General features: G+C 44.3%; 1 protein-coding gene across 1 annotated transcript in view; it reads right to left on the bottom strand.

Annotated features, from left to right (window-relative positions):
* The window catches only part of GAS2L2 (growth arrest specific 2 like 2), a 7,768-nt gene extending 7,167 nt beyond the window's left edge, over positions 1-601 (bottom strand). The window contains exon 1 of the mRNA XM_007447043.1: positions 217-601. Within this exon, the coding sequence (XP_007447105.1) occupies positions 217-601 (385 nt within the window). The remainder of the gene's footprint in view (positions 1-216) is intronic.
* Between the last annotated feature and the right edge of the window lie 10,732 nt (positions 602-11,333).

Below are 11,333 nucleotides of genomic sequence, written 5' to 3' on the forward strand. Positions count from 1 at the left end.
ACCCAAAGGAGATAGGTGCTCGAATCATCCAATCAACACATTTATTTATTGGGGATTTCCTGAGAATGGGAAACTGAGGCGTGAAAAGGAATGAGCTGGCCCAAGGCAAATCTGGAAGGAGGACCATGGCTCCTGACCCCTGATGCAGCCTGAGCCTCAGAGAGATTGACGCCTGACAAGATAAGGGTCTGGGGAGGGGGGCCCCAGGGTGCTTACCTTGGATACCCATCTCCTTGCGGCACCACTGGATGAAGTTGGAGATGTTGTCCCGGGCCTGGAAGGTGCCTGGCTGGGCGGCCCCATTGCAGGAAACCCCGGCCCGGGGCAGGGGAATCCTTTGGGGTCGGGCAGGTGCCTCAGCCAGGAAGGCCAGGGCGGCCTCAGTGATGGCGTTGGCATGCTGGCACAGCACCAGGCCCGTCTCCAGTGCCTCCAGGAAGTTAGCTGCGTCAATGTCCAGCCCGTAGAGATCCCGAAGCCACTCGGCCAGGTCCTCCTTCATGGCTTCCAGGTACTGCTCGCTGGACTTAAAGGGCCGGATGCTGCGCACCGGAGGCCTCGGGGTCCCAGGCCTCCTCCTGCCAGCCCCAGGCTGGGACATGGCTGGACCACCAGCCGGGGAAGGGGCAGTTGCCTCCTCTCTCCCACAGCTGTGTCTTCACTCCTACCACCTGCTGGCTCTTGGCTGGTTCTCCCTGACTCAGGGGTTCCCCTTGTCCTCTGAGAGCCCAGGACGGCTCTGCTACTTGCCGCTGGCTTCAGCCACTGTCACTGCCGCCACTGGGCTGGGCCAGGCCCGCACCCTCCCCCCCACATTCCTCAGTCCCTACCAGAACTTTCCTATTTGGTAGCCCTGCAGCGACCTCGCACCCCAGCTGCCCAGTCCGCTCAGAGGTCGCCACCTCCCAGGACAGATGGAGGTGAGGACACTCCTTTCTCCCCCCAGGGCTGGACAGGCTGTGCTAGCTGCATCCCACCCACCACCGGCCAGCCTGGAGTCTGGCTGTCGGCCTCTCCACTCTGCTTTCCTCTCCTTGGAGACAGTGACTGCTACAAACACTCCTTGTTAACCCTTCCTGGCATTGCCCGCCCTGGAGCCTGGGGAGCAGAGGAAGGCTGGGGCTGGCTTCTCTCACTTGGTTGACACTGGTGGGGGCTTTTGGGAAATGAGGGAGAGAAGCAGGGCCAGGGGATGCCATGCCCCTTGGTGAGCACCGTAGGATAGGGATGAAATAGATGCAGCCACAGAGTCCATACACATGAGTTTGGCCTTGGACCCTTTCCTGAAGCCCTCTGTGACCTTCATATACTGCCTAGCCTCTCTGTGCCTTAGATGCCTCAATTATAAAATGGGAATAATAATATCTACCTCTCCAGGGTGTTGTGATGAATAGAGGAATCGCGAATGTGCAAAGTATCAGACTATTAAGACTGGGGGGGTCCCAGCTCTCACTGATTCTCCCAGCAGCCTTGTTTGTGCACCATGCTCCCTACTTTCTCTGGAGAACCCCTCCCACTCTACCCACGTGATTCCTCCAGAGTGGACTGTCAATCATAGTACCTCACCCCATGGCCACAGCAATGCATTCATTCAACAAATATTTCCTGAGTACCTACTGTGTGCCACAGTAGGTATGATATGGTGATGATTGAGCAGGGACCTAAGAGAAGTGAGGAAGCATATCTTCGGGAAGGGTACTCGGGCAGAGGGAACAGCCAGTCCAAAAGCTCCAGGCAGGGGAATTTCCCAGAGGTCCAGTGGTTAGGACTCAGCACTTTCACTGCTATGGCCTGGGTTCAGTCCCTGGTTGGGGAACTAAAATCTCGCAAGCCATGTGGCTCAGCCAAAAAAATAAAAAAACTCTAGGCAGGGGGATGGTTAGCATATCCCAGGAATAGCAATGACAGGTAGACTCTGAGGAAGAGAGGAAATGGGGTCTCAGATTATGCAGGGCTTTTCTTTACCTTTTGGAAAGTAATTTTCTTTCAATTTCTTTCTTTCTTTCGTTCTTTCTTTCTGTCTTTCTCTCTCTCCCTCTCTCTCTCTCTTTCTTCCTCTCTCTCTCTCCTGCCCTTCCTTCCTCCCTTCCTTCCACTGCATCGGGTCTTAGTTGCAGCATGTGGGATCTTCATTGTGGCATGAGAACTCTTAGTTGCAGCATTCATGTGGGATCTAGTTCCCAGACCAGAGATAGAACCCGGGACCCCTGCATTGGGAGCTCAGAGTCTTAACCACTGGACCACCAGGGAAGTCCCTCAATTACCTTTTAAAGGCATCAAGATGGTGATTGTTGTACCCATTTTATGGATGAGGAAACAAGAAAACTGAAGCTGGCAGGAGGCCTGAGTTCCTCAGTGTAATGAACCTCTCCATAGGGTTGCTTGAGTGTGCTGAAGACATGGAAGCTGGCTTTCTCTAGAGTGAGAGAGCAAGACAGAAGCCACAAGGTCTTTAGCCTTGAAAGTCACACTCTGTCATTTCCACAATATCCTATCAATTACCCAGGTTGGCCTTATTTCATTTGGGAAGGGTCTACATAAGAGTGTGAATACCAGGAGACAAGGGTCATTGGGAGCCATTCTAGAGACTGGTTACCCCAATACAGAGGAGCTATTTCTTTTCCATTCTTGCTAATAAAATCCTATTTTCAGGTATTAGGTAGGGCTTTCTTGAAATTAGGGAAGATGAGCCCAGCCCCAGAGAGAGAACCTGACTTCCAATTGTCAAGTCTTCCAGCCATTCTGTGAGCTCTATTTTTTTTCTTTAAATTAGCCAGAGTAAGCTTTTGAATTTTGCAATCAGGAACCAAGGTGGTTGGTACTTCCCTGGTGGTGCAGTGTTTAAGAATCTGCCTACCAATGCAGGGGACACGGGTTCGAGCCCTGGTCCAGGACGATCCCACATGCCGCAGAGCAACTAAGCCCGTGTGCCACAGTTGCTGAGCCTGCACCCTAGAGCCCACGAGCGACAACTACTGAGCCCACATGCCACAGCTACTGACGCCCGCACGCCTAGAGCCTGTGCTCCACAACAAGAGAAGCCACCGCAATGAGAAGCCCACGCACCGCAATGAAGAGTAACCCCTGCTCGCTGCAACTACAGAAAGCCCGTGCTCAGCAATGAAGACCCAACGCAGCCAAAAAAATTAATTAATTAATTTAAAAAAATAAGTAGGAGCCTGAACCAAGATGGCAGAGTAGAAGGATGTGCTCTCACTCCCTCTTGTGAGAACACCAGAATCACAACTAACTGCTGAACAATCATTGGCAGGAAGACACTGGAACTCACCAAAAACGTTACCCCACATCCAAAGACAAAGGAGAAGCCACAATGAGACGGTAGGAGCGGCGCAATCACAATAAAATCAAATCCCATAACTGCTGGGTGGGTGACTCACAAACTGGAGAACACTTATACCACACTAGCCCACCCACTGGAGTGAAGGTTCTGAGCCCCACGTCAGGCTTCCGAACCTGAGGGTCCAGCAATGGGAGGAGGAATTCCTAGAGAATCAGACTTTGAAGGCTAGCGGGATTTGATTGCAGGACTCTGACAGGACTGGGGGAAACAGAGACTCCACTCTTGGAAGGAACACACAAAGTAGTGTGTGCATCGAGACCCAGGGGAAGGAGCAGTGACCCCAGGGGAGACTGAACTAGACCTACCTGCTAGTGTCGGAGGGTCTCCTGCAGAGGCGGTGGGTGGCTGTGGCTCACCATGAGGACAAGGACACTGGCAGCAGAAGTTCTGAGAAGTACTCCTTGGCGTGAGCCCTCCCGGAGTCTGCCATTAGCCCCACCAAAGAGCCTGCAGGCTCCAGTGTTGGGTCGCCTCAGGCCAAACAACCAACAAGGAGGGAACCCAGCCCCACCCATTAGCAGTCAAGCGAATTAAAGTTTTACTGAGCTCTGCCCACCAGAGCAACAGCCAGCTCTACCCACCACCAGTCCCTCCCATCAGGAAACTTGCTCAAGCCTCTTAGATAGCCTCATCCACCAGAGGGCAGATAGCAGAAGCAAGAAGAACTACAGTCCTGCAGCCCGTGGAACAAAAACCGCATTCACAGAAAGACAGACAACATGAAAAGGCAGAGGGCTATGAACCACATGAAGGAACAAGATAAAACCCCAGAAAAACAACTAAATGAAGTGGAGATAGGCAACCTTCCAGAAAAAGAATTCAGAATAATGATAGTGAAGATGATCCAGGACCTCGGAAAAAGAATGGAAAAAGAATGGAGGCAAAGGTCGAGAAGATGCAAGAAATGTTTAACAAAGACCTAGAAAAGTTAAAGGACAAACAAACAGAGATGAAAAATACAATAACTGAAATGAAAAATACACTAGAATGAATCAATAGCAGAATAACTGAGGCAGAAGAACGGATAAGTGACCTGGAAGACAGAATGGTGGAGTTCACTGCTGCTGAACAGAATAAAGAAAAAAGAGGGAAAAGAAATGAAGACAGCCTAAGAGACCTCTGGGACAACATTAAACACAACAACACTCGCATTACACGCGTCCCAGAAGGAGAAGAGAGAGAGAAAGCACCGAGAAAATATTTGAAGAGATTATAGTCGAAAACTTCCCTAACATGGGAAAGGAAATAGCCACCCAAGTCCAGGAAGTGCAGAGAGTCCCATACAGGATAAACCCAAGGAGAAACGTGCTGAGAAACATAATAATCAAATGGCAAAAATTAAAGACAAAGAAAAACTTGAAAGCAGCAAGGGAAAAATGACAAATAACATACAAGGGAACTCCCATAAGGTTAACAGCTGATTTCTCAGCAGAAACTCTACAAGCCAGAAGGGAGTGGCACGATATACTTAAAGTGATGAAAGGGAAGAACCTACAACCAAGATTACTCTACCAGGCAAGGATCTCATTCAGATTCGATGGAGAAATCAAAAGTTTTACAGACAAGCAAAAGCTAAGAGAATTCAGTACTGCCAAACCAGCTCTACAACAAATGCTAAAGGAACTTCTCTAGGTGGGAAACACAGGAGAAGAAAAGGACCTACGAAAACAAACCCAAAACAATTAAGAAAATGGTCATAGGAACATACATATCAATAATTACCTTAAACGTGACTGGATTAAATGCTCCAACCAAAAGACACAGGCTTGCTGAATGGATACAAAAACAAGACCCATATATATGCTGTCTACAAGAGTCCCACTTCAGACCTAGGGACACATACAGACTGAAAGTGAGGGGATGGAAAAAGATATTCCATGCAAATGGAAATCAAAAGAAAGCTGGAGTAGCAATACTCATATCAGATAAAATAGACTTTAAAATAAAGAATGTTACAAGAGACAAGGAAGGACACTACATAATGATCAAGGGATCAATCCAAGAAGAAGATATAACAATTATAAATATATATGCACCCAACATAGGAGCACCTCAATCCATAAGGCAACTGCTAACAGCTATAAAAGAGGAAGTCGACAGGAACACAATAATAGTGGGGGACTTTAACACCTCACTTACACCAATGGACAGGTCATCCAAAATGAAAATAAATAAGGAAACAGAAGCTTTAAATGACACAATAGACCAGATAGATTTAATTGATATTTATAGGACATTCCATCCAAAAACAGCAGATTACACTTTCTTCTCAAGTGCTCACGGAACATTCTCCAGGATAGATCACATCTTGGGTCACAAATCAAGCCTCAGTAAATTTAAGAAAATTGAAATCATATCAAGCATCTTTTCTGACCACAACGCTATGAGATTAGAAATGAATGACAGGGAAAAAAACGTAAAAAACACAAACACATGGAGGTTAAACAATACATTACTAAATAATCACTGAAGAAATCAAAGAGGAAATCAAAAAATACCTAGAGACAAATGACAGTGAAAACACGACGATCCAAAACCTATGGGATGCAGCAAAGGCAGTTCTAAGACGGAAGTTTATAGCTATACAGGCCTACCTCAAGAAACAAGAAAAGTCTCAAACAATCTAACCTTACACCTAAAGGAACTAGAGAAATAAGAACAAACAAAACCCAAAGTTAGCAGAAGGAAAGAAATCATAAAGATCAGAGCAGAAATAAATGAAACAGAAACAAAGAAAACAATAGCAAAGATCAATAAAACTAAAAGCTGGTTCTTTGAGAAGACAAACAAAATTGATAAACCATTAGCCAGACTCATCAAGAAAAAGAGGGAGAGAACTCAAGTCAATAAAATTAAAAATGAAAAAAGAGAAGTTACAACAGACACCGCAGAAATACAAAGCATCCTAAGAGACTACTACAAGAAACTCTATGCCAATAAAATGGACAACCTGGAAGAAATGGACAAATTCTTAGAAAGGTATAACCTTCCAAGACTGAACCGGGAAGAAATAGAAAATATGAACAGACCAATCACAAGTAGTGAAATTGAAACTGTGATTTAAAATCTTCCAAGAAACAAAAGTCCAGGACCAGATGGCTTCACAGGTGAATTCTATCAAACATTTAGAGAAGAGCTAACACCCATCCTTCTCAAACTCTTCCAAAAAATTATGGAGGAAGGAACACTCCCAAACTCATTCTAAGAGGCGACCATCACCCTGATACCAAAACCAGACAAAGATACTACAAAAAAAGAAAATTACAGACCAATATCACTGATGAATATAGATGCAAAAATCCTCAACAAAATACTAGCAAACAGAATCCAACAACACATTAAAAGGATCACACACTATGATCAAGTGGGATTAATCCCAGGGATGCAAGGATTCTTCAGTATATGCAAATCAATCAGTGTGATAAACCATATTAACAAACTGAAGAAGAAAAACCATGTGATCATCTCAATAGATGCAGAAATAGCTTTTGACAAAATTCAACACCGATTTATGATAAAAACTCTCCAGAAAGTGGGCATAGGCGGAACCTACCTCAACATAATAAAGGCCATATACGACAAACCCACAGCAAACATCATTGTCAATGGTGAAAAACTGAAAGCATTTCCTCTAAGATCAGGGACAAGACAAGGATGTCCACTCTCACCACTATTATTCAACATAGTTTTGGAAGTCCTAGCCACGGCAATCAGAGAAGAAAAAGAAATAAAAGGAATACAAATCGGAAAAGAAGAAGTAAAACTGTCACTGTTTGCAGATGACATGATACTATACATAGAGAATCCTAAAGATGCCACCAGAAAACTACTAGAGCTAATCAATGAATTTGGTAAAGTTGCAGGATACAAAATTAATGCACAGAAATCTCTTGCATTCCTATACACTAATGATGAAAAATCTGAAAGAGAAATTAAGGAAACACTCCCATTTACCATTGCAACAAAAAGAATAAAATACCTAGGAATAAACCTACCTAGGGAGACAAAAGACCTGTATGCAGAAAACTATAAGACACTGATGAAAGAAATTAAAGATGATACCAACAGATGGAGAGATATACCATGTTCTTGGATTGGAAGAATCAATATTGTGAAAATGACTATACTACCCAAAGCAATCTACAGATTCAATGCAATCCCTATCAAATTACCAATGGCATTTTTTACAGAACTAGAACAAAAAATCTTAAAATTTGTATGGAGACACAAAAGACCCCGAATAGCCAAAGCAGTCTTGAGGGAAAGAAAGCAGAGCTGGAGGAATCAGACTCCCTGACTTCAGACTATACTACAAAGCTACAGTAATCAGAGGAAACAAAATTGTCACTGTTTGCAGATGACATGATACTATACATAGAGAATCCTAAACATGCCACCAGAAAACTACTAGAGCTAATCAATGAATTTGGTAAAGTAGCAGGATACAAAATTAATGCACAGAAATCTCTGGCATTCCTATATACTAATGATGAAAAATCTGAAAGTGAAATCAAGAAAACACTCCCATTTACCATTGCAACAAAAAGAATAAAATATCTAGGAATAAACCTACCTAAGGAGACAAAAGACCTGTATGCAGAAAATTATAAGACACTGATGAAAGAAATTAAAGATGATACAAACAGATGGAGAGATATACCATGTTCTTGGATTGGAAGAATCAACATTGTGAAAATGACTCTACTTCCCAAAGCAATCTATAGATTCAATGCAATCCCTATCAAACTACCACTGGCATTTTTCACAGAACTAGAACAAAAAATTTCACAATTTGTATGGAAACACAAAAGACCCCGAATAGCCAAAGCAATCTTGAGAACAAAAAATGGAGCTGGAGGAATCAGGCTGCCTGACTTCAGACTATACTACAAAGCTACAGTAATCAAGACAGTATGGTACTGGCACAAAAACAGAAAGATAGATCAATGGAATAGGATAGAAAGCCCAGAGATAAACCCATGCACGCCCACGCACCTATGGTCAGCTAATCTATGACAAAGCAGGCAAGGATATACAATGGAGAAAAGACAGTCTCTTCAATAAGTGGTGCTGGGAAAACTGGACAGCTACATGTAAAAGAATGAAATTAGATCACTCCCTAACACCATACACAAAAATAAACTCAAAATAGATTCGAGACCTAAATGTAAGACTGGACACTATGAAACTCTTAGAGGAAAACATAGGAGGAACACTCTTTGACATAAATCACAGCAAGATCTTTTTTGATCCACCTCCTAGAGTAATGGAAATAAAAACAAAAATAAACAAATGGGGGGCTTCCCTGGTGGCACAGTGGTTGAGAGTCCGCCTGCTGATGCAGGGGACACGGGTTCATGCCCCAGTCCAGGAAGATCCCACATGCCGCAGAGTGGCTAGACCCGTGAGCCATGGCTGCTAAGCCTGTGCGTCCGGAGCCTGTGCTCTGCAATGGGAGATGCCACAGCAGTGAGAGGCGCGCATACTGCAAAAAAAAAAAAAAAAAAAAAAAAAAGGGCACAAAAGGCTTTTGCACAGCAAAGCAAACCATAAACAAGACGAAAAGACAACCCTCAGAATGGGAGAAAATATTTGCAAACGAATCAACGGACAAGGGATTAATCTCCAAAATATATAAACAGCTCATGCAGCTCAATATTAAAAAAACAAACAACCCAATCCAAAAATAGGCAGAAGACCTAAATAGACATTTCTCCAAAGAAGACATGCAGATGGCCAAGAAGCACATGAAAAGCTGCTCAACATCACTAATTATTAGAGAAATGCAAATCAAAACTACAATGAGGTATCACCTCATACCAGTTAGGATGGGCATCATCACAAAATCTACAAACAACAAATGCTGGAGAGGGTGTGGACAAAAGGGAACCCTCTTGCACTGTTGGTGGGAATGTAAATTGATACAGCCATTATGGAGAACAGTATGGAGGTTCCTTAAAAAGCTAAAAATAGAATTACCATATGATCCAGCAATCCCACTACTGGGCATATACCCAGAGAAAACCATAATTCAAAAAGACACATGTACCCCAATGTTCATTGCAGCACTATTTACAATAGCTAGGTTGTGGAGGCAACCTAAATGCCCATTGACAGATGAATGGGTAAAGAAGGTGTGGTACATATATACAATAGAATATTACTCAGCAATAAAAAGGAACGAAATTGGGCCATTTGTTGAGATGTGGATGGATCTAGAGACTGTCATACAGAGTGAAGTAATTCAGAAAGAGAAAAACAAATATCGTATATTAACGCATATATGTGGAACCTAGAAAAATGGTACAGATGAACTGGTTTGCAGGGCAGAAATTGAGACACAGATGTAGAGAACAAACATATGGACACCAACTGGGGAAAGTGGCGGGGGCTGGGGGTGGTGGTGTGATGAATTGGGTGATTGGATTTGACATGTATACACTGATGTGTATAAAATTGATGACTAATAAGAACCTGCTGTATAAAAAAATAAAATAATATTCAAAAAAAAAGTAATGTGCATGCTACCACATTATTTAAAAAAAAAAAAAAGAGCCAAGGTGGCTATAGGCTCTTTTAGTAAATGTAAGGAAAATGGGGTTTTGTGGGGGAGACAATTCTGCATGGGTCTTTCCTATTTTTGCATGTCTTGCAAGCAGAGGTACTGACTTTTCAAGGGTGTTTATATAGTGAACAACCTTGGAAGTAGAGATAGTGCCTTTTTCTGGAGCAAAGAACAGGTTTGGTTACTGCCCAGCTTGAAAGATTAGGGTTCCCTAAGCTCAGGGTTCCTCTTATAATGCAAATGACTGCATATGCAAGTATTCCCTGGCACCCATCCCTATAGCACCCATGGGACAGTGGGCCAAGAGGAGATGACACAGGTATGCTGATGCTGCTGTGCCTTGAGTAATGAGGTCCTTTATCTCCAACCCAGGAGTCTCATGTTTTTTTGGCAGCACCCATGAAAGTACAGCAGGCTAACTTGCAAGTAGGGTAAAATTTAAGACTCTCTACAGTTCTTGACAGTGTTGTCCCCATGAGATTCCTGGGGACTGGTCTGCTCACTTTGTTCTACCTCCCACCAAACTGGCTCCACCAAACTAGGAGATACCTGAAGGAAGAGACCCCATCGCCCCGCTTCAGACCTGGATGGAGGACCATATCATGTTCCCCTATCACACTGGTATCTCCTTGACTCCAGCAACTGTATGCCATCAGACTGAGACTCTCCAGATCTGGGTTTGCATCCTCTGCCCCTCTCCATACCCCTGACTCTGCCAACACACCCCACTGTCAGGCCAGGAAAAGAAGGAGTCTCCCAAGTTTCTATGATTTTATTTCCTTCCCCAGCCCCAGCTCTCACACACATACAGAACATCCAGGAGCTACACCCAGCTCTTGCCCGAGTTCTGCTTCCTACAGGACTTCACACCATGTCCTCTGCTTCTTGGAGCTAAAGCAATGTGCTGGAAGTCGGTAGGCTGGGTAGGCTGTCCTTCCCTGAGGAAGGACAGGGATAGAACAGAAAGAGAAAGTAGTGATGCAAATAAACAAATGCTTTAAGTGTTTTCTGTGGGCCAGGTAAAGTCTGGTACTGCACTGCCATCTCTGACTTACAGATAAAGAGACTGAGGGTCAGAAAGGTAATATGCTAAAGCTCAGAGAGATAATATGCTAATAGCTTTTATGTTTATGTGGTAAAGCTGGGATTTGATCCCGGTCTATTGGGGGCCAGAGTTGCTCTCTATCCCTTTAATACCTTCCCAAGAGAAAAGGTACTGTTTGGGGGTGGTTTTGGAAGCTCTAGAAAAGGCAACTATTCTGGGGTGGAACCCTATGGGCAGGTGGGGTTCTAGCCCCGCCCCCTTATAATCCAACAGAGGCCCTAGAGACCAGACCAAGTTCTGTGGGAACTCCCTCTCAACCCAGTGCCTGATCAAGGAAAGAGGGCAGCACAGCTTTGGGAAGA

The sequence above is a fragment of the Lipotes vexillifer genome, unplaced genomic scaffold (assembly GCF_000442215.2).
Source record: "Lipotes vexillifer unplaced genomic scaffold, Lipotes_vexillifer_v1.1 scaffold1252, whole genome shotgun sequence".
Classification (NCBI taxonomy): Eukaryota; Metazoa; Chordata; class Mammalia; order Artiodactyla; family Lipotidae; genus Lipotes; species Lipotes vexillifer.